This window comes from Syngnathus typhle, linkage group LG5 (genome assembly GCF_033458585.1).
Source record: "Syngnathus typhle isolate RoL2023-S1 ecotype Sweden linkage group LG5, RoL_Styp_1.0, whole genome shotgun sequence".
Taxonomy (NCBI): domain Eukaryota; kingdom Metazoa; phylum Chordata; class Actinopteri; order Syngnathiformes; family Syngnathidae; genus Syngnathus; species Syngnathus typhle.
This window is the reverse complement of record NC_083742.1, coordinates 5758351-5781478: the sequence shown is the minus strand read 5'-3', so window position 1 is coordinate 5781478 and position 23128 is coordinate 5758351. Positions and strand designations below refer to the sequence as shown.

At 46.3% G+C, this 23128-nt stretch overlaps 2 protein-coding genes across 3 annotated transcripts; both read left to right on the top strand.

The window, feature by feature from the left end:
- The first annotated feature begins 4965 nt into the window (after positions 1-4965).
- Positions 4966-6286, top strand: LOC133154006 (secretory phospholipase A2 receptor-like). Its single transcript, XM_061278375.1, has 7 exons — positions 4966-5229; positions 5294-5400; positions 5525-5637; positions 5707-5760; positions 5839-5994; positions 6081-6163; positions 6272-6286. Exons 1-7 carry the CDS (start codon positions 4966-4968, stop codon positions 6284-6286), a joined length of 792 nt encoding a protein of 263 aa, XP_061134359.1.
- Positions 6287-6660: 374 nt separating this feature from the next.
- LOC133154531 (secretory phospholipase A2 receptor-like) lies at positions 6661-18283 on the top strand. Of its 2 annotated transcripts, XM_061279323.1 has the most exons (42): positions 6663-6746; positions 6822-6869; positions 6935-7102; positions 8400-8519; positions 8595-8699; positions 8782-8805; positions 9511-9713; positions 9777-9883; positions 10020-10132; positions 10201-10254; positions 10323-10478; positions 10563-10645; positions 10836-10947; positions 11029-11076; positions 11142-11309; positions 11700-11810; positions 11895-12002; positions 12123-12152; positions 12475-12677; positions 12760-12866; positions 12991-13103; positions 13171-13224; positions 13303-13458; positions 13565-13647; positions 13785-13896; positions 13964-14011; positions 14087-14254; positions 14647-14769; positions 14844-14945; positions 15019-15048; positions 15113-15247; positions 15591-15734; positions 15892-16026; positions 16108-16256; positions 16333-16453; positions 16526-16577; positions 16648-16714; positions 16784-16911; positions 16982-17031; positions 17090-17263; positions 17342-17493; positions 17572-18283. In XM_061279323.1, exons 1-42 carry the CDS (start codon positions 6692-6694, stop codon positions 17680-17682), a joined length of 4530 nt encoding a protein of 1509 aa, XP_061135307.1. In that variant the 5' UTR covers positions 6663-6691; the 3' UTR covers positions 17683-18283. The 2 variants fall into 2 exon arrangements, with proteins under 2 accessions (XP_061135306.1, XP_061135307.1); XM_061279322.1 differs by having other exon boundaries at positions 6661-6746; positions 8400-8699.
- Positions 18284-23128: the final 4845 nt, after the last annotated feature.

Genomic DNA, 23128 nt, shown 5'->3' with positions numbered 1-23128 from the left:
TGCGCCTGCAGCCACCACACGGTCCTTGGCAGAAAGGGGCCGGGATCCAATGGCATGAGTCCATGACGATTGGAGACCACCCTCTGTTGCAGCCTTCGTCCGCCTTCAGTGCCGTTGTGACTCACAGTGTCATCCTCCGCCACTCCCACCGTTGAGGTCTTTGGATCGCACTTTGTCTAGAACCTCCCCTTCGACCTTACCGCCATGGTTGAACCTACCAGGAGCCGAGACTCCGGACGGCATCGCTCTTAGGTTCATCGGAACACGCAAGGCTCTCCACCACGGCAAGGTGGCGATCCATGGAGAACATTGACTGTACTGATTTCTGTTGATCAATCTAGAGCAGGGGTGTCAAACTCATTTTTGCCGCGGGCCACATTGTAGTCATAGTTTCTTTATTACTGTCAACCTCAATACATTTATGAAGTCGTCATATGATAAAGGAGTGTAAGCTACAAAACAAACTGACAAATAACTCTTTTTCAAATCAGACTAATAAACTGTTCAATCGTTTTAAAAAGATGAGTTTTAAAGGTGAAGACAATTTGAAGCACATTTTGTCTTTGCGGGCCACATAAAATGAGTTGGCGGGCCACATCTGGCCCCCGGGCCTTGAGTTTGACACTTGCGATCTAGAGTGATTAGCCGAGATTGTGGGTCCGTAGGCGAATGATGAGGCTAATCCGGGCTCGGAAGGCTCGCCACATGCAGAAGTCTGGTGGGTGGCTTTAACGTCGGCAGCTCGGGCCTTGCGTTCGACACATTTTCTCTGGGCCTCTGTCCTAAGTCGAGAAGCCACTCAAATGCCAATCCTAAACTGCAATCAAAAAACGTTTCTTCTTCTTTTTTTCACTTTGCGCTTGTTTTGTTTTGATACTTTTGGAAACAAAAAAGAAAGTGGCCCACTGAAACTAACTCCCTGCCTCCTCTTTGCTCGCAAGGCCCACCGCCCGTGCCTGTCGTGACCCCACTGATCCGAGACGCACATCATTTTTCTTAGGGATTCCTGCGAGGCGTGATGTCATGGATAAGGCGAGTCAGGTGCACAGCCCATTGCCATACAAAAAAATGACTTAGGTGGGTCTGAGTGCGCTTTTCCTCAGGTTTCATCAACGTGTGCATATGGGTCAGTCTGCCTGGGGGCAAGTGGTGGCTGGGAAGAAACTGAACTCTTTTTTTTGTCTGTCTGTCTGTCACACACACACACCTTCATATTTGGGAATCGAACTCACGGTGTCGCAACACAAGACAGGCCTCTACGCCATCAGCGGCTCCCCCAAAACTGGACTTGGTAGGCGAGCCGACCCGCACTGTCACGTGTCTGCTGGTCGGATGGAACGACTTTGCCCCACCCTGGAGTAGCAGCCAACCATGGACTTGTCACATAAGTAACAAGCAGTGTTGCCGTTTATTTGTCTGCTCCTTCTTGTTGACAACTCAGCCCCCTTTCTGGACCGGTATGACTACCTCAAGGTCGTCCAGGAAATAGTCAGGCTTATCGGTCCATCCGTGGATTTTTGTTTTCTGCTTTTGTAGCTGAATATTGATTGTCCACCAAAACAACACTGGGTCCCCATTGTGACCTGCAGTGAAAATGAAAGAAAATGTCACGTTTGTTTTCAAAATTTGCATTCTTTACTCAACTGTTTTTTTAATGGACATTTATTTAGCGGACAGCCATGCCACTCGAGACTTTCCAAGACATCTCATGTGGGGAATTTTGTCCCTCAGTGGATACTTTTTAGTTGTTATCATCAATTTGGCCCGTGAACAAATATGTGTCTTTGTGCTCTTGTTAAACAAACGTATCGTTGTGGAAGAAGCCTTGAACGTTCTGACGACTCCCCCGCAGCAAAGCCAAAGTAGCCTGATGAGAAAAAAGTCATTTTTCAATTTGTTCGCCATTGCTCCGTGGTGCTGTCACGTGTCTGCCGGTCGGAAGGAACAACTCGGCCCCGCCCGCCCTCCGGTTTCAGGCCATCTTGGACTCGCAACATAAGGAACAAGCAGTGTTGCCGTTTGTGTGTCTGCTCCCTCTTGTCGAAAACCGAGCCCCCTTTCTAGACCGGTTTAGTCGACCTCAAGATCATAATGAAAATAGTCAGGCTTACTGGTCGATCAGTGGATTTTCGTTTTCTCCTTTTGTTGCTTAATCCTGATCAATTGCTTCCCATTGTGACCTGCGGTAAAAATGAAAGGAAATCTCACGTTTGTTTTGAAAGTTTGCATTCTTCATTGAGTAGATTGTCAATGGAATTGCCACTCGGTTACATTTCACTCAATTCCAGCTTTCTCTGTATGGGTGCCAAATAAGTCACGCCCTTCTCAAATCTAGTCACTTTGCTACAAAGTAGGATGGGCTAGCCAATCTACACCGAGTGTTTACAAGCAATGCCGAAAGGAAAATGCACGTTCACAGAGGAGTTGAAACAAACATTGAATAAAAAGATACTTTTTATGATCATATTTATATGATAGATATCATGAATCAAAAGTATTCTACATATGTTTTGTGCTTTTGCACTCGAGGCTTGCAAGACTCAATTGGAGACGCTTTCCCCTCATTTCTCTCAGATTCATTTGCTCATCGTTCATTTTCATTCAGAAGCACGTCGGTTAAATGTATTTTCTCGCGTTCTCTGAATATCAACACAAATTCTGAGGCGTGAATGGAAAAGCTTCTGTAGTCTTGTCTATCCTTGAACATAAATTGAGTGACACCTCATAGAATTCCAACTTTCACACTTGGATTGAATTATTTATATTTACAGTTAAACGAGTTGACTGCTTTTCGCTGTTGTTCACATCCAGAACATTTACAAAGTTACAAAAAAATAAAGGAATCAAAGGGGATAGTGCCGTTTCCTTTTTTTTACTTTTGGTCATACGCACACGCGCGCGCCACCCCCCCACGTAGCTTGAGAGTGCTTTGAGATGACTACCTTTGAATGTGACGTGTATGACGTAGGCGGCGTGTGGGCGCGGCATGCCTCTGGCTCGGAGCAGGGTGCATCAAAGTTCCATTTTTCTCTTGACTAAAATCCACTGGCAATTTTCAGTGAGGCGAATTCTCATTTACTTTCTCCCGACTGCATTCGTTGCGACCCTCAGTGAGAGCGGGGATTTTCCTCCAACATGTGGAAAGGAAAGTGTCAACTTCTCCTGATTGCCATATATTTGACATGTGCTTCAGGTAAGCAATTTGTATCTTTAGTCCATTAAAACAACAGTAAAGAGCTGGAGAAACGATTGAATGTACTGTACTGTGAGTTAGCATGACTGCATCTGCTTATATTCTCATATTACGGTGCCTGAGATAAAAAAAATAAATCATTGCAATGTCACAAATTTGGACGACAACAACTTTGATGAAGAATCCTCATTATTCGGACACTTTGATGTAGTTGCTGTGTACAACTTGGTTTGAGAGGAGCCCAATTGCTTATTGTCGCGGACCGGACCGGACCTTTCTTGTTACCGAGCTTTGCCTTCATCATCATTTTCATCATTCATGCGGGCTGCTGTAATGTCCGAACATATGAGCAATTTGACTTTGAAATGACGAGCGAAAGCCGTTGAGTCAAGTGTCTTGGCTTTTTTTTTTTTTTTTTTTTTTTTACGGCGGCAAACGAGCCGCTTGTGAATTTTAAGTGCGCACTGGCTGTCAGTATGATGTATTGAAGTTGAGCATATAACTTCAAAATATTCAATCTAAAATTGCTCTTTTAGTTTGAAAAGCGAATGTGTTGATATGTGCTGTCGCGTTACTGGGCTTTTCCTTCCATCTCTTTTTCCGCGTTTGCTTTTGATTTTCCTTCGCTCTGTATTTTTTATTTTATTTTTATTTTTTTTGCTCCTCAAACATGGACACACTTGGAATTCAGGAGCGGCTGATTTGTGACACTTAGATGAGTTGCACTGTTAGGGTTTAAGACAGAGAATGACAACAAGACACAAGAATATTAATAAATGATAGTGATAATAATAAAAGTAATACATTTATTATTAATAATAATGATAATAATAATAAATACGAATAATCGTTTCTTATACAATATATTATGCACATGTGTATATAGACAAGATATTTCTTGGCGCCCCTATTATAAGAATATTTTCATGATTCATATGAGCTAATTATAATGAATAATAATCAATCATTATTAGTCATTATTATTAATAGTTTCTTACAGTCCTTGATACAGTATGAGCAATAATTTCTTACAGCCGCCCCTTTATACAATAAATATTTCTTAGTACCTCTGTTGTAAAAAAAAATCATGGTTATTCTGATCTAAATCGAGATCATAATCATTATGTTATATTAATAATTATATTGTAGTAATTATATTATTAATAATACACCTTCGTGTTTGGTCTGTTATCATCACACACAAAAAAGTTGCAACACAGTTGTGCAGTTCATAATATCGCTGTGCATCATCAAAATGTGTCGGCATCATGTTTTCAAAGATTGCAAAATTGAGTAGAACTTTTATGAGACTCTGATTTCAGTGCGTGTTCTAATTGCATTTGCCCCTCACAGTCCATGCTTATTAGGTTTGAGTGAGTGAGTGAGTGAGTGAGTCCGCAGTTTAAAAGCCCTTCTTCTCCATGAAACACTCAGTCAGGCCTGGCTTGCTTGGCTTTGTACTTTGATATAAGGAAGGACGGGCTCTTCATGAGCTAAGAAGGGGGGAGCGGTCCAACTGTTGCAACGTGTTCCATTCGATTGAGTTGCGTTGTGCTTTAGCACCCTCCAGTGGTGAAATGTGTGATGACCTGATTTGAGCTTAGGTCATTGGTCATCGATCTGCCACACGTGCGTAACTGCTGGGTGGGGTAATTGCTGAGGGTGAAGATGATGATGAGGATGATGGCATCTTTTAAGTGGAACAACTTGTACCATTGGTGGGCTGACTACCTACTTTTTGCCCCACTGTACACAGAGCACAGAGTAAAAACATGCAAGTGTTCCATCAGTGTGCTCTGATCTGTCCGCCTGATGCCCAAATTGTGCCTTCAGCCAACAAGTGTCCTTCCGGGTGGCTCGAGCACGACTCCAGCTGCTACAAGAAGGAGATGACTCCCAACGGTTGGCTGGGGGCCCGGCACCACTGCGTCTGGCAGGGCGGCGACCTGCTCTCCATCACCTCCTCGGCCGAGGAGGACTTTGTGAAGCGCACCATGGGCAAGGACACCCCCTTCTGGCTGGGACTCTCCAACCAGGTGAGACGGGAGCAGTCGTGGACTCTGCAGCACCAACTGGAACTGTTTTCTTTTTCCCCCCCAGAAATGCGACGACGTCTGGTGTAGCTTTGTAGCCGGAAGCCAGGACCTGATCTGGTCTGATGGCGATACAACGACACACACCAACTGGGCCTTAGACCGCTATAAAAGGTAAGAAGTCACATCTTCGCATGCTGTTGTCAGGGGGACACGCGTAAAGGTTCTGGAACCAATTTTTGAGAACGAGCACTCAGGGAAAAATAGGAAAATGTTCCTTTTTATAATCTACCGACAGCGCCGTTGTCGCGTCTTGCGCCTACGTCAACCAAGGAGCTTATGTTCGGCCTGGGTTGTGGATGTCTGGCTCCTGCGCTTCCTCGTTGGCCTACATGTGCAAACGGCCGCAGAGTAAGTCTGCACGTCCGTGGTCACGTTGATGATGAAAGGTAAGATACCCAGACGGGTCTTTTTTTGCAGGATGCCCGGAGGGACGGACGTGTACCTCCAATAGTGGTCCTGCTGTAATGAAGAGTGAGTTCCAGCACGCTTAATTGCGCTTTAACCATCTTGTCATGCTTTCCTCCTCAATGTTTTTCTTTGTGGCCTCAGCTTCCGACTGCGAGGATGGCAACTTCCTTTATGGCGATGATTGCTATTTTTTTGACGCGACGCGCAGAACTTGGGAGGCTTCCGAGAAGTTTTGTGTCGCCCGGCGAGGCCACCTGACTAGCATGCACTCTGAGCAAGAGGCCGAATTCATTATGGGTGAGCACCAAGAAGAACCGCCACAGTCGTCATTTGGCTGAAGCTCTTCTTGCCCTGAAGCTCTTGTTCTCCTTCCTTTCATCAAGATCATTCAAGACACTATCATACTTGGGTGGGAGAAAAGAAGAAGGGCAACAACTACGAGTGGACTGACGGAACAGCTTCTAATGTAAGTGGATTGCTGAAGGCCTTTGGAAAAGTCATGTCGCAGGCATCCATCCGTCTTGTCTCAAGGCATCGGGCAGCCGCTTACAAAGTATTGGCCCTCTGATTTTAGAGAGGAGGCCGTTAAGATGATATATCCTGGACGGTGGCTCGGGTTTGTCTTCAGGGTTAGTTGCTTTGTGCACGTTTTCCCCAGACATTTGGGTTGCTAGGGCGGGCACAATGTTTTATTGCAATGTTCATACTACTTTGACTGACAGGGTTAGTTGCTTTGTGCATGTTTTTCCCCAGACATTTATTTGGGTTGCCAGGGTGGGCACAATGTTTTATTGCAATGTTCGTACTACTATGACTGACAAAGTGAAACTTTAATGAGAGAAGGTACGAAAACGCTGCAAGTGAGGAAATGCGGCGGGAAGATGACCACATCGAATGCAACACGCTAAAGTTCTGTCCAAAATCTCATCCGCAGGACTACGGAAAAATTTCCCACTCCTCCGGTGGTGACTGTTCATATTTGTATTTCACCAAAATGCTGTACAGAAACTTTGAATGCACATACGGATTCCCAATGGTCTGCAAAACAGGTGCAAACGTCCCTCCCGAGCGCCCCTTTTGGATGCGTGAAGGATTTGCTCATATTCGCTCCCCTTTTTCTGCAGCCAAGCGCGGAGGGCCTCCACAGCTGCCACCATTAGTCGGCCAGCCGGGTAGGTGTCCCGCACTGCCGCCGTCTTCCGCTGTCTTGCGCCGTCTTACGCCGTCTGGTTCGCAGCCTGGACTCAGAAATGCGGCTGGTGGGTGGACGACGCCACCAACGACTTCTGCTACCTGATGATCCGCCAGCCCATCAAGACCTGGCAGGAGGCGCGAGACGACTGCCAACGCCTCAACGGGAACCTGCTCAGCATCACCGATGATGATGAGCAGCGCTTTGTCTATGGTAGGCGGCCATGAATTGAAATATTGGTGTTGTTGTTGTATGTTCATTTGAACCCATTTAAAACTTGACGAGGAAAATAAAACACCACTTTAAAGTGCCATATCTAAGTCACTGAAACAAACAACCCAAAAACCCCAACAACAAAGAATGCTCGAGTAGGAGGAAGCAGAGCTGTTTAGATTCCCACCCTAATCCGTTCAACCAATAATTCAACACCTAAATCAAAACAAAAGTAGATACACTTTCAGATTCCTTTTTGCCTGTGTGTAGTCAGTTTTGTCTTTTTTCCCCCCCCTCATACATGTTAAGAAACCAGTTTTTTGACACTTTTTTTGGAATACTTTTATGTTTGCACGATTTTCATTTTCCAGACCATTCCACAATTTCACTCCACAGACATCTTCCATCCCCACATTTACTTGAGCTATTTTCATGTCATTGACCAGATGAAACGCTTTTGCAATTTCACCACTCACTTTTCTTATCAGTTGAGGTTTTGCTTTCACTTCTCTTTCCAATCTCTACTACTACTTTTGTGCCAACTGCACCAAGAAATATTTAAGCCTTTCGCTCCATTTGCCCGAGTCTGTCTGGATCCTGTATTTTTCCTGCCGGCTGGTCCCACATTTATGAAAAAAAAGAGATTGAATCCATTTACCCCCCCGCTTTCATCGTGTATTGATGGGTCACTTTCAATGTAATAAATATCTGTGTTTTTGTTTTTATCTCTGTTGCACTGTAATATTGCCCCCTTTGTATTATTTTTACTACAATCTAACATTTTATGATAACGTTCCTTCTTACGTGTCCTCATAATGCTGGTTAATTTATTCTTGTGTTTTTATGACTTGTTTACACAGCATGTTCTTCTCCTTGCAGGCCTTTTTTAATCCTTTAGTGACCCATGGGCTCTTTGCCTCTTTTTTTGTAGTATTTGTTGACAGGACAGGTTTTATGGTATAATGTTTGAAAGAAAGGTAGAAATCCACGCTCCTTCCTCGTCAAGCACATTCCAGTCCTGTTTCAACACTTGACTCTTCAATATTTGTAGTTGTGTGTTATGGCATTTGCTCAGCTACTTGATGACGAGAACTTTGGCATGTTGTGTTTTTATATATATATATATATATATATATATATATATATATATATATATATATACATACACACATACACACATACACACATACACACATACACTTCCTTTTGAGCTGAGAAAGTCGATCACCCGGAGCTCAACGTATGATGCGTCCTCCTCACTCGGCTCCTCTTGACGATGTCGTTCATTCCGGTACAGGTTACGTCAGAGTCTTGAGGAATGCATCCCCTCTGTGGTTGGGCGCCGACGTCTCCGTCAGTGCCGTAGGCAGCAAGTGGGCTGACGGATCCCCGATCGAATACGTCTACCCGACTTTAGGTTTGTCGGAGACGGTTGTCTGCTGCATTTTGGAGGAACGTAGGAGCACTGAGATCTTCTCTTCTGCCCCCCCAGGTACCTTCGATGATAATTGTCTTTCCTTCCTCACTGGCAACGGCGACTGGAAGTACGACTCATGCAGCAACGAGAGAGCTTACGTCTGCAAGAAAAGAGGAAATGGTGAGAGGCAACGCCCCACCGACTGTCGTCGCCCCTTGACGTCTGTCTGTGCCTTGATGTCTCTTTTCCTTTCCTCTTGCAGTAAAGGCTACGCCGGCTCCTGATTGTAAGTCGCCTTTGACTGCGTCGAAAACAATGATCCTGGAGTCACACCATGCCAACCAACAAATTGTGTGCTTTTTCATTTTTATGAAGTACTCAGCCACGTGTTGAATGTTTTTTTTTTGCATCGTCTTAACTTGTACAGCGGCACTTTGTATGCGGCCGTGGTTGTTTCTCAAGCGTGAAGGTGTATTTTGCGGGATCCTTTCAAAATGTAAACGTCTCTGATGCCATTGGGCTAAGCCAGTGCTTCTCAAATAGTGGGGCGCGCCCCCCTTGGGGGGCGCGATGCTATTCCTGGGGGGGCGCGTGTGACCCTGGGGAACAGGCTTTTTTTTTTGCAGTACTAGAATAAAGTGTAATTACGCGTTTACAACAGCAGGGGGCAGTGGCGCTCTCATTGTTACCTCTGTCACGTTTGCGACAGTGCAACATTTTACGACTTACAAGACAAGTTAGGATAGTCACGGTGGGGAGGGGGGGGCGCGAATAGATTTCTTCTTGCTAGGGGGGGGCGTAACAGAAAATAATTGAGAAGCACTGGGCTAAGCTAACCAAGTCAAGTCCCGGATCTTCCAATTTGCCCGAGAAAATGTAGATTTGGCCAACCGTGACCCGCAAATTGCCCTTTGCCCAAAATGGTGCACTGAAGGGCAAAAACAGAAGTGTGCTCTGATCTGTCCGCCTGATCCCCAAATTGTGCCTTCAGCCAAGAAGTGTCTTTCCGGGTGGCTCGAGCACGACTCCAGCTGCTACAAGAAGGAGATGATTCCCAACGGTTGGCTGGGGGCCTGGCACCACTGCGTCTGGGTGGGCGGCAACCTGCTCTCCATCACCTCCTCGGCCGAGGAAGACTTTGTGAAGCGCACCATGGGCAAGGACACCCCCTTCTGGCTGGGACTCTCCAACCAGGTGAGACGGAAGCGGCAGTGGACTCTGCAGCGACAACTGGGACTGTTGTTCTTTTCCCCCCAGAAATGCGGCAAGGTCTGGTGTCGCTTTGAAGGCGGGAGCCAGAACCTGACCTGGTCCGATAACCAGATGACGACATACACCAACTGGGCCTCAAATCAAGTCGAAAGGTAAGATGTAACAACTTTGCATGCTGTTGTCAGCCGGAGGTTCTGGAGCCAATTTTGAAAACGGCCACTTGGGGAAAGGAGAAAAAAAAAAAAAAACACGGGAAAATAATTCCTTGATTTTTTTTTCTCTCGACAGTGCCGACGTTGCGTCCTGCGCCTACGTCAACCAAGGGGGAAGTGGTGACCCCGGCAAGTGGAGATCTGGCTCCTGTCGTTCCTCGTTGGCCTACATGTGCAAACGGCCGCTGAGTAAGCCTGCACGTCGGCGGTCACGTTGCCGTTGAAAGGTGCAAACGGTCCTTTTTTTTTTTTTGCAGGCTGCCCGGAGGGACAGACGTGTTCCCCCAAAAGGGGTCCTGCTGTAGTGAAGAGTGAGTTGCAGCACACTTATTTGCACTTGACCATCTTGTCATGGTTATGTTTTTCTTTGTGGCCCCAGCCTCCGACTGCCAGGACAACACCTTCCACTATGGCGATTATTGTTATCGTTACGAGAAGACGGAAAAAACCTTTGACAATGCCGAGAAGTTCTGCCGTTCCCGGCAAGGCCACCTGGCTAGCGTCCACTCCAAGGAAGAGGCCCAATTTGTGCATGGTGAGCACCAAGAGGAACCGCCGCAGTCGTCATTTGACTGAAGCTCTTCTTGCCCTGAAGCTCGTGTTCTCCTTTTCCCTCAAGATCACTCGCAAGCCTCACAATCTGTTTTCGTGGGACTCAAGAAGGAGGACGACGACCACAACTGGAGTGATGGAACAACTTATGTAAGTGAAATGCCTTTGAAAAAGTCATTTTTCAACAGCTGAGCTGGCAAAGTGCAAATTCGAGTAGGATAAAAATAAAAGTGGACATAGGAGAAATGCTGCTCGGGCAAAACTTGAGCGCGAGTGAGCGATTGCCGAGGAAGGGCGTTGGGAAGCCGAGCAGAGTCCAACATGCTCATGTCGTCCGCAGGACTACGACAACTGGAAAGATGACGCCAAGGGTGACTGCGCATTCCCAAATTCTGTTGGGGAGTTGAGTGCCAGCTCCTGCACAACGGAGCGGCCGTTTGTCTGCAAAAGAGGTGCAAGCGCCCCTCCCGAGCGCTCCTTCTGCACATATCAAGCATTTGCTCATATTTGCAACCCCCCCCATTCCCCTACAGCCCAGCACGGAGGGCTTCCACAGCTGCCATCACTAGTCGGCCAACCGAGTAGGTGTCCCGCACTGCCGCCGTCTTCCGCTGTCTTGCGCCATCTTACGCCGTCTGGCTCATAGGATGGACTGACACATGCGGCTGGTGGTTGAACGACCCAACCAACAACAACTGCTACCTGATGATCCGCCAGCCCACCAAGACCTGGCAGGATGCGCAAGATAACTGCCAACGCCTCCACGGGAACCTGATCAGCATCACCAACTATGAAGAGCAGCGCTTTGTACATGGTAGGCGGCCATTTGTTGGCGTCACGAATAAATGAACGGATGAATGAATGAATTAATCGAACAAATGAATGAATGGAGTCGTTCCAAAATGCACCTCATGGGCTCAATGAGCGGGTCCGTAAAGCGTATCTCTGGATGATCCACCTAAGAGCACCCCAATCCACTGACTCTTTCAAAACCGGACTTAAAACTCACCTCTTTACCTCGGAATTCCTGTTCTCATATCCTAGTTGTCGTCCAGTTGTTTTATACTTGTCCTTGCTTTGTTTTCTTGTTTTTACTTGCCATGTAGCACTTTGAGATTCCTCCGAATGGAAAGTGTGTTAGAAATATAATTTATTATTATTATTTATTATTAGATCCTGTTCCACCTTTGCCTTGGGTCCACAGGTTATGCCATGTCTCTGCCCTCTCTGTGGTTGGGCGCCGATGTCTCCACCACGGAAGATGACGCCCAATGGGGTGACGGATCCCCGTTCACTTACATCCACTCGAGTGCCGGTCGGTCTGAAAGCATGTCTGATGCTTGTCGGCTGTACTTTGGTGGAACAGCGGAGCGCTGAGATTTTGTCTCCCTCCCTCTAGGTGACGCCGAAGGTGGGAAGTGTCTTTCCTTAATCACTGACAGTGGCGACTGGAAGCGCGACACGTGTGACGAGAAGAGAAGCTACGTCTGCAAGAAGAAGAAAAAAGGTAAGTTGTGATGCTCCGCTGGCCGTCATCGCGCATTGACGTCTGTCTGTGCCCTGACGTCCGTCTTTGCCCTGACGTCCGTCTTTGCCCTGACGTCCGTCTTTGTCCTTCCTCTTGCAGGAGTGGCAGAACTTCCGCTGTCTTCTGACGGTAAGCAATTTTCCTTATTTTATTAAGTGCGCAAATGTACTTGAATGTTTTTCGCGTTGACTTGCATGTGGCGATGTTTGTTTCACAAGCGTGCTTTAGAAAGGTGATATATTTTTTTAGGGATCATTTCAAATTGTAAACGTCTCTGATGCCATAGGGCTAACCTAACAAGTTGAGTACCGGATCTTCCAATTTGCCTGAGAACATGTGCAAGACAAGTTTTGGCCAACCGTGACTTGCAAACTTTCCTTTTCTCAAAATGGTGGACTGAGGAGCTAAAACAGGAGTGTGCTCTGATCTGTTCCCCAAATTGTGCCCTCAGCCAGCAGGTGTGATCCCGGGTGGCTCGAACACGACTCCAGCTGCTACAAGAAGGAGATGGAGCCCAACGGTTGGCTGGGGGCCTGGCACCACTGCGTCTGGCAGGGCGGCGACCTGCTCTCCATCACCACCTCGGCCGAGGAGGATTTTGTGAAGGAGACCATGGGCAAGGACACCCGCTTCTGGCTGGGACTCTCCAACCAGGTGAGACGGAAGCGCAAGCAGTCGTGGACTCTGCAGCGACAAGTGGGACTGTTTTTTTTGTTTGTTTTTTTTTGCTTCCCAGAAATGCGACGAGTTCTGGTGTCGCTTTGAAGGCGGGAGCCAGAAGCTGACCTGGTCCGATGGCCAGACAACAACACACCGCAACTGGGCCTCAAATCAACTCGAAAGGTAAGACGTAACAACTTTGCATGCTGTTGTCAGGTGGAGACGCGTAAAGGTTCTGGAACCAATTTTGAGAAGGAGCACTCAAGAAAAAATAGGAAAATGTTCATTTTTTTTAATCTACCGACAGCGCCAACGTTGCGTCCTGCGCCTACGTCAACCAAGGGGGAAGGGGTCAGCCTGGCAAGTGGAGGTCTGGCTCCTGTGATTCCTCGTTGGCCTACTTGTGCAAACGGCCGCTGAGTAAGCCTGCACGTCTGCGGTCACGTTGCCGTTGAAAGGCGCAAACGGTCCTTTTTTTTTTTTGCAGGCTGCCCGAAGGGACGGACGTGTTCCCCCAAAAGTGGTCTCGCTGTCGTGAAGAGTGAGTTGCAGCACGCTTATTTGCACTTTAACCACGTGGTCATGGTTTCCTCCTCAATGTTCTCCATTGTGGCCTCAGCTTCCACCTGCGACAATGGCAACCTACTGTATGGCGATTATTGCTACTTTTATTCGAAGCTTTACAAAGATTGGGAGGATGCCGAGAAGTTCTGTGTTGCCCAGAGTGGCCACCTGGCTAGCGTCCACTCATGGGAAGAGGCTCAATTCGTGTTTGGTGAGCGCTCAGACGAACCGCCGCAGTCGTCGGTCCCACAAAGCTGCCGTCATTTAGCTGAAGCTCTTCTTGCCCTGAAGCTCTTGTTGTCCTTCTTTTCCTCAAGATCACTCTCAAAGCGTTTGGTATTCTTGGCTGGGACTGAAGAAGAAAAGCAATAACTATGAGTATAGTGACGGAACAGCTTTTGTAAGTAAATTGCTGAAGGACTTTGGAAAAGTCATTCTGCACGAGCTAGGTTGGGAAAGTTGAAATTTGAGCGCAACAATTGTGCGGAGAAAGGGCGTTGGGAAGCCGAGAGTCCAACACCCTCATGTCGTCCGCAGGACTATGCCGAGTGGCAAAAGGACACCACGGAGGACTGCGCATTCCCAGATTCTGTTGGGAAGATCGGCGCCAGCCCCTGCACAACAAAGCGGCCATTTGTCTGCAAAACAGGTGCAAAAAATGTCCCCCCTGAGCGTTCCTTCATGCACTTGCTCATTCGCCCTCCTTTACCATGCAGCCAAGCGTGGAGGGCTTCGACAGCTGCCACCGTTAGTCAGCCAACAGGGTAGGTGTCTCGCACTGCCGCCGTCTTCTACGCTGTCTTATGCTGTTTTGCCTTCCTGCGCCGTCTGTCTCGCAGGCTGGACTGACAAATGCGGCTGGTGGCTGGACGACCCCACCGACGACTTCTGCTACCTGATGATCCGCCAGCCCACCAAGACCTGGCAGGAGGCGCAAGCGGACTGCAAAGGCCGCCAAGGGAACCTGCTCAGCATCGCCGACTCGCACGAGCAGCGCTTCGTACACGGTAGGAGGCCATGAATTAAAATATATTGGCCATAAACAAGTGGATCAATTCTTCTTTTCCAACATGAAGCAAACAAGAAATGGAAGCTAAAGTAAATCAAAAAAGGCGTCATGTCTTCGTACACGGTCTTCATACGCGGTAGGATGGCCATGAATTTGCTAAGTCTTTGATAAAAACCTTTTTTTCCTGCTACGCCTTCCTTTCCAACTCAAAACCTGATAAACCTGAGATATGGCCAGCGTTGCTTGGTTGTTTTTTTGTTTTTTGTTGTTTCACTCTTTGTTGTAGTATTGTTAGCGCTTTGTCACGGCTGTGCCGCACCCATCAAGTTGTAGTGCAGAGTCAACTGTGAGTCGTTTTGGAATCTTGCATGTTCTCCTTGGGATCCAAAGGTATCGCCAAGGTTCTGATGGGTGATGACGCCTCCCTGTGGTTGGGCGCCGACGCCTCCGTCAAGCGTGACGGCGACAAGTGGACTGACGGATCCCCCTTCTCTTACCCCCACTCGAGTGCAGGTCGGGCTGAGACGGTTGTCAGCTGCACTTTGGAGGAACGGATGAGCGCTCAGATCTTGTCTCCCTCCCTCCAGGTGTCACTGAAGGGGGGAAATGTCTTTCCTTGCTCACTGGCAGCGGCGACTGGAAGCGCGCCAAGTGCGCCAAGAAGAGAGGCTACGTCTGCAAGAAAAGAGGTAAGTGAGATGTGACACCCCGCGGTGGACCGTCATCACGTGTCGACATCCATGTTCTGGTTCCCGCTTCTAGGAAAGACACATCAGCTCCTGCCACATGACGGTAAGTCGCCTTCAACGTCTCTGTAAAAAAAGACGAAGAGAAGTCAACGGTTGTGCTCTCACAGGCTACAAGGAAGAACTTCTCTGCCAAGACGATAGGAAATCCCTTGGATGTCCCAATGAAAGAGTCATCCGCATACGGTCGGCTTTCCATGGACGGAAGCGTAGCGATGTCTGTCCGAGTGGTGGCGGATCACGCGGTAAGAATCCTCCAGTGGCATCGTGTTTTTTGGCTCGCTGTCCTGGAGCCGTTTCTGTCACAAGGTTTTGACACGCCGTCAGCGTAACTTGTTTGTAACATAACTCAATATCAATATCCGTGGGCATTGACGTGTGAGCGATGGCAATAGAACATGTTTATTTGACTTTTTCTTTGAATAAAAATAGAAAACAATGAAAAAACTAAGCCGGGCACTTTTTTTATTCCTATATTTCTAATAGTCATTAACCATTACAGTTCCCTACGTCCTGTAACAAGTTGAACTCTGTATGTAAGTGTGCGAATAAAATGTGCGTGAAATGGTGGTGTGTTGTCACTTGCAGATGACTGCAGGGTGCAAGGGGCTCTCCAGTACTTTAGAGGATTGTGTGACAACTATCAGATTTGCCCCATTGACCTTACGGATACGGACTCCTGCCCTGGTGTCTCCAAATACCTCCACGTCGTCTACAGCTGCGAGAAGAAAGGTGGGCTTCACATCCTGACACTTGCCGATGGATGATGTGGCAAGGAAAGAATCCAACGGATCCCCAGATAGAGCGTCGGCTAGGAACGGGTGACCAGACATGAGAATGAATGAGCGAGCGTTCCTTCCACATTGTCTTTTTTTTTGTCTTTCCTCAGTGTGTCTTGATAGTCTGGGCATCGCTGACGGGAGAATCCTAGACTCTTCTTTTTCAGCCTCTTCCTCTGCGATCAATGCCGAACCTCACAAAGCGCGTCTGGGGGGCAGCGATTGCTGGAGACCCTCCGAAATGTGTACGTAAAAAAAGTGACAGCTCGTCGACCTCATCCGTCGTAGTTTGCTATCCTGAGCAATGGGATGCCTTCCGCCCTCAGTCGGCAGCTGGATCCAGGTGAACCTCGGTCAAAACTCCAAGGTGACAGGCGTCGAGACCCAGAAGTGTGCATACCAATTGCAAAGTTCCAACGTATTTGAGATGCTGTTCAGTACTGACGGAGTGACTTGGCATCGCCACCCAGTACAGGTGAGCGGTCGCTGAGTCTCGACTTTGTCGTCCAGGCTGTTGTCATTCATTGCAAACGCGCGGGTTTTGTTTCCAGCCTGCCTTGGGGACTTATCTACTAACTAGGCCCGTGTTCGCCCAGTACGTCCGCTTCCTGCCGAAGTTTTTGGGCCTACGCTTTGACGTCTTGGGGTGCACGTCTGACGACACAGCTCGCAGTGAGTACGACGTTTGGAGTGCAGTGAGAAACTAGCAAGAAACGGGCTTTGATTTCCCCTTCTGACCCACAGGCATCTTTTGCAACAGCACAGCCACCGACCTCGGCCTCGACGGTTCAATGACGTGAGTCAGACTTGGTATGACGTTTCTTGCCGAAAAGGCCTCCTCCTCACTCAACCAATGTCTTCCGCAGGGTCCGGTGCCCACTGGGCTGCGCCAAAGCTGACTACGCGGTCTTCGGAACACGGATCTACGACCAAGTATGTTAATTACTGCAAGACCTGCCGGCGGAGTTCTTGTCCTTTGTTTGAGACATTCTCTGAGTGCAGGACTCAAACATCTGTGCGGCTGCTATTCACTCGGGCATCATTGAGATTGGAGGAGATGTGACTTTGCTGAAGAAACTGCCACAGAAAGCCTACAAAGGCTCCACCTGTAACGGAATCACCTCAACAGTGTGCGTGCTCCGCTTTCACTGGCGAGTCCACTTAAAGACGCCCGGCTCATTCTCACTTTACTGTCTGCAGATATGTTGACACATGGGATGTGTCTCCGTCTTTCACTTTTGCTGACATGGGTGAGTAGGATGTCCAGAATAGAAAGCATTTCTTCACGTGACGCCATCTTGCGCGCAGAGCCGAGATGCTTGGGACCTGACTGGGAGGAGTTTGGGGACTTCTGCTACAAACGTTTTGATGGTACAAAGAAGTGGCAGGACGCTCAACAGTCCTGCAGGAGTCTCGATGCCGAGCTGGTGTTTATCCTCTCCGAGGCTGAGCGGGATTGGCTGCACAACCTCGTGAAGCTTGGTGTGTCACTTGCATCTGCTCGATATCTGCCATATCTGGAAAGCGAATGAGAGCTCTGTTGCCATTTGTCCTCTGCAGCCCCTGGAGACACGTGGACTGGACTGAACGACCTGGTCGATCGCGGCAGATTCGTGTGGTCGGACCGCCAGAAGGCGCCGACCTTCACCAACTGGGCTCCTCCGGGAAAACCTACGGGCGTGATGGAGAATTGCGTGGCCGCCTTGAGCCAGGTAGGTGCAGAAAAGATCAAAGAACCCACTCGCCGAAGACAAGTTTAGATTTAAAATCAATCTCGATTTGACTTTCAGTCTGGCAAATGGAAGAAGATGTCCTGCATGGAATTTAACGGCTACGTGTGTAAGATGCCCACAGCGCGTTATCCGCTGGATATAAAAGGCGCCAATGGAAGTTGCGAGTAATCATATGAATGCAATTGACCTTGCATGATTATTCTGCTTGATTTACCATGCATTTTGTTAGACTGATTGATTTACCATGCATTATTATTCTGTTTAAGTTACCATGCATCTTGTTCTTCACTTAACATGTGATATTCTGATTTACCATGCATTGTTATTATTTTGTTCAATTTACCATGCATTATTATGATTGCTTAACTGCATTAATTTTTGTTAGATTTACCATGTGTTATTCTGTTTAAGTTACCATGCGTTCTTCTTCTTCCTCTTGACTTAACATGTGATATTGTGATTTACCATGCAATATTATTATTTTGTTAAATTTACCATGCATTATGATTGATTAACCATGCGTTAGTCTTTGTTAGATTTACCATATTATTCTGTTAAAGTTACCATGCATTATTCTTCTTGACTTAACATGTGATATTATGATTTACCATGTATTATTATTTTGTTCAACTTACCATGCATTTTCATAATTGATTTCGTACATTTCATTTACTTATTGTTAAATTTACCATGCATTATTATTATTCTTTATATTATTTATTATTATCATCTGTTGTTTTACCAGGTTTATTTGAGCGCCCCCCCCCCCCCCCCCCCCCCCACAAAAAAAAACCCAATAAAATTATAAAGACAATTGGTGTGTCACCTGTTAACTCATTTAATAGTTTACTGATTTCTGGACAGGGAAATTTTACACTCTGGTCAATTTGATCATTATTTACTACTCCCGATGTACGAGTATTAGTCAGACCTCCTCATGACGCCATTTTGGTGCATTTTTGCATTGCTCTTTGTAACAATTTGTAAAAAAGGATGTACTCTATTGCTTTCAACGTCATGAAATCCATCCATTGTCCTGAAGTGCGTATCCTCACGAGGGTCGCGGCTAGCCTATTCCAGCTGGGGGCACATCCTGAACTGGGTGCCAGGCAGTGGCAGGACCGGACCGGTCAACTTTTGAATTTGTTGATTCTAATCCTTAAATACAGTCTTTGTTAACATGTCAGCAATCGTGTATTTTTGATGGACAGTACACAATATCAATCTTTCCACAGTTAAGTGCTTCACGAATGAAGTGGAACTTAACATCAATGTGTCTTAGCTCTGTCTATTCACCGGGTTCTGACTCAAAGCAGTGGCTCCTTGATTGTCCCCGTAAATCTTTGTGCAACTGTATGTCGCATTGTCCATGCCATTTAATCGATTCAATTTAATTCTTTGTGTGATGGACAATCACGTTCTGATTTTTATTTGCGACTTTTTTGTTCTCAATGTGGACCGTTCTGACTTGTTTTCATAGGAACAAACAAAATCATTTGTTTAGTTTTGGGATAGTTCTGACTTTGCTCATTTTACAGTTTTAATGGTGGACAGACATTTGTAAAATGACTTGTGGTTTATTTCTGGGAAGATGGCCAATATTTTTTCATTGTATGGTGGCATTTTCTTTCATAATGTATAGACCAGTGCATCATCATACAACGGTTTGACTTTTGTGATTAGTGACAGCTTTCAGTGCACTTTACAATCTGTATGATTTGATCGCCTTCGGCTTCCTAGCTACAACCAATCTCACGCCTTTGCGCCAAAAGTTTTTTTGTTGTGTTGTGCAGTGCAGAACCCTCTCCCCGCTCCTGTTGAGTCAAAAGTATAAAGACGCAACGTCCACTTGTGCACATTTGATTTAAAATAAAATAAATCCTGCAAATATTGGAATTTGCCGCTGCCAAACTACAAATATGCACGGGCCGTGGTTTGATGTTTTAGTATTACCATTCACCGCTAGATGGCAGGAGAAGGATATTTGCAAGGTTTCACCCCTCGCTTCCCGTGGAGTCGCCACTGTGGAAGATTTCCTATCTTATAACGCTTTTTGTTGCAAATATGTTAATCACCGTAAATGGTCATTGACTAAAGCCATGTATTGGCTTGATCTGAGGCATTTTATGCAACCCTGCCCCAACATGAGCGTGCACATATGACTTCTTTGACTTATTATGTATGACTTATTGGTCCACCCATCCAAAACATCTCTTGGTTTGCTTTTAGAGAAAAAGGTCTGCCGCTGCAACTTGAATTGTAGAGATGGAGGACATTTTTATGGCTTGCTCCACGCAAAACAAGCACCCACCCACCTCATCTGCCGCGGCCCGAAATGAGTCTTCAGCAGAGTGCAATATTCGTTTTATATATTGTAAAATTGAGTGATTCTCTCAAAGTATGCTAAAAATTACGTCAACAACATACTTCTTCAGAATAATAAAATAATAATAAAAGTACAATAATCCCTCGTTTATTGCGGATAATTGGTTCCAAGACCACGCGCAATATGTGAAAATCCGCGAGACCTCCAACTCATCTCGTGTAGGGAATTTTGTCCCAAAGTGGATACTCTTTAGTTGTTATTATCAATTTGGCCACGAGTGAACAACTATGTGTCTTTGTGCTCCTGTTAAACAAACGCATCGTCGTGGAAGAAGCCTTGAACGTTCTGACAACTCCCCCGCAGCAAAGCCAAAGTAGCGTGATGAGTCCGAAGTCATTTTTCAATTTGTTCGCCATTACTGTGTGGTGCTGTCACATGTCTGCTGGTCAGATGGAAAGACTCGGCCCCGCCCACTAGTTTCAGGCAGAGCCGTAGCCAGGAATTTTTCCAGTAGGGGCGCGCGCCCACAGGCCCCACAGCCAGATGTTTCAATGTAAAAAAAACGTATATTTTTAACATATAGTTCCAGGGTAATAAATCAACTCAGTAATCAGTCATAACTTGGAATTTCTTAGAAGTACAACGTCGTTTATTGAACATAGATCAGCATAGATGAGTTTCTGAATTGAGCCAAGTCATGCGAATAAAAATCAAGCTATACCAATAACTTTTTGTAAAGGAACAGAAAACATGAAAACACCTGTACAGAATAGAACTTGCTATAAGAAAAAGTTACAAGAATACCACGAAATATAAAACGGAATGGAACTGTAGACGAAAGCAACTGTATCATATTTAACTGTAAAGCTTAATACAACAGGAGCCGCCTGTTTCCACCTGCGAATTTCAAAACAATTGCATTAGCATCAATAGGCAGCTGATTCTCAATGTGGATGACAGATAGAGCATGCAGCCTCTCTTCAGTCATTGAAGACCTCAAGTAGCTCTTTACTCGCTTCATAGTAGAGAATGTTAGGATACGGATTTTAGCTATTGATCTGACTCCAAATTGTGATCAACACTTAACACAAGAATTGCTATATTCTAATCCACACACTGGCGCACCTAACAATTTTGCGAGTTCGTTCTGTCAAAGAGAAGACCAGTAGATCAATCAGACCGAATTTACCAATTGTTTAATCCTGACAAAGCAAGCTAATACAGGCGCCTGGGTCTTGGGTCCTTAACACAAAAACTTGTGTGCCTTTGTGACCAGAAAAGACGACACATTCTTCCGGGTTGCCCAGTTTTAAAGAAACACAATATGAATATTCAAACATGCAAAAGATTGTGTGGTGATTGGTCGATGGTCATCTCCTCCTCGTTTGGGTTTTCCCCTGGACCACAAAGACGAGTTGTTATTCGCGTTCCTCATCGGCCTTAAGATGTCCTCCCTGTCTGGACCTCCTGTTCCACAATACTTTGAAGAAAACAAATTCATGTAGCCTGCACATTCCTTTCCACTTATTAAGCGACCACACTACTACTAGAAATTATATTTATATGATTATATGTGTCTAACGGAGCCTTAATCAAATGTGTTTACAAACTGCCGAAAGTACATTTCCCTTTATTCCCTCTCATGACCTCATTTATGAGGTCATCACCCGTTACTCTAGCAAGCAGCGACCAGCATGCTGTCGGTCCTTTCTTCCCCCCGTGGCTCATGTTGAGTCACCAGGGTATATTGGCCGTTCGGTGACAACGGGCCAACGGTTTTCTCGATCAACCGGACAGTGAGTAACCTAATACATGGAATACAACAACAAAATCATCACTGCAGTAAAGCCACAGCAACGAGCACAGACATGATGAGGCCTTTCCAGCTTCCAAACGTTTTCATCCAATCAGACCAAATATCGGTGCGTACACCTGAATGATCTTTCATCTTTTTATTCAGTGTCCTTAGTCCTTCCAACGCCTGGGTCAGTCGGCCCCCTGGCGCCGTGTTGTTGGGGATGAAAGTACAACATGCATCACCAAACATTCTGCACACACCATGTTCCTTAGCCAATAGCATGTCCAACGCAATTCTATTTTGGAACGACATCAATGCCAATTGTTCATGGACCGCTGCAAATGATACATTTTTATTGGGTGTGATCCATAGGAAAATGCTTTCAAATCTCGAGGACACTTGATTAACGAGTTCATACTTATCTGGCACACCCCGGGGCACTCCAATGGCGTCAATATATGTTGGATCGTTGTCGCTTAACCATGTGGGCAAAACATCTCTTTTGGCTCGCTTCAGGAGCCCCGCCAGTGGGGACTCCATGTTCCAATTGAGATTCTGTATTTCAATGGGGACAACCACCATAGGCATTATCAAAGACACGAGGGCACAGATACCTGATGCATCCTTCGGCAAGCGATCATATAATTTGTTGTCACCACACCACAACCAGATGTCACTGGTCTTCCTCTGCTCCTTCCATCACTGCTAGTTGAATTCTGACATGTCCTGTTAAAGCTTAAAAACAAGTGAATTTGGAAAACAAACTTTGTATATCACAATTACAAATTGAAACCTACTCACCCATTTCTATTTTACAACCTACTCACCCATTTCTATTTTACCACTCCCCCTTTTGACACATTCATCCAATGTGTCATTACGTATCAAAAGGAACCTGCAAAGCGTCCCCTCTCAACACCACACTCATAGTCAGGCCCGCGGAACCTCTAGCTCGTCCACCACACGCTCGGCAACACAAACAAAAATCATCGCACTCCTGTCAGTGAGCTTATAGCCCTGCTGACAGCGGACATTTGTACCAAAACAGACATCAAGTATCAAAATAAAAACAGTCATAAAATGAATCCTGGCGCCCGCGGATCATGTCCTGAAAACCATGTCATCAACAAGTTCATCATAAAAACCAAAAGGGCAAGGGTTAACATATTCTTGTAAATTCAATACAAACTTTCCACGAACGCAATCGACAACCTGCAAGAACGAAAACAAGTTGCGCAAGCAGCGCGCAATCCGTTCCTTGGCTGGTGGCTGTTGCTGCTGCAAAAAATTAAGTCACACAGAAAAACAAAGCAGAGCGTGCACTTGTCGCAAGCAAGCTCAAGCGTCAAACATTTGGTCACTGTCCACCTAGTCCGTCACCCCGTCGGGTGAGCTCAAAGTCGTCACACGTCAAATCGTCCAAAGTCTTAATGTTCGATACTAGTTCTGTCTTGTCTAACCATATTACTGAAATGGGCCTTCTCCATCAC

Bases quoted from the DNA above. Each gene is read 5' to 3' on its own strand.
- LOC133154006 (XM_061278375.1), top strand. From the start codon at position 4,966: ATGCAAGTGTTCCATCAGTGTGCTCTGATCTGTCCGCCTGATGCCCAA. The intron at 5,230-5,293 runs GTGAGACGGGAG...TTTCCCCCCCAG, and splicing joins GGCTGGGACTCTCCAACCAG to AAATGCGACGACGTCTGGTG. The intron at 5,761-5,838 runs GTGAGTTCCAGC...TTGTGGCCTCAG, and splicing joins TGGTCCTGCTGTAATGAAGA to CTTCCGACTGCGAGGATGGC.
- LOC133154531 (XM_061279322.1), top strand. From the start codon at position 6,692: ATGCTGTACAGAAACTTTGAATGCACATACGGATTCCCAATGGTCTGC. The intron at 11,811-11,894 runs GTCGGTCTGAAA...CCCTCCCTCTAG, and splicing joins TTACATCCACTCGAGTGCCG to GTGACGCCGAAGGTGGGAAG. The intron at 12,678-12,759 runs GTGAGACGGAAG...TTTGCTTCCCAG, and splicing joins GGCTGGGACTCTCCAACCAG to AAATGCGACGAGTTCTGGTG.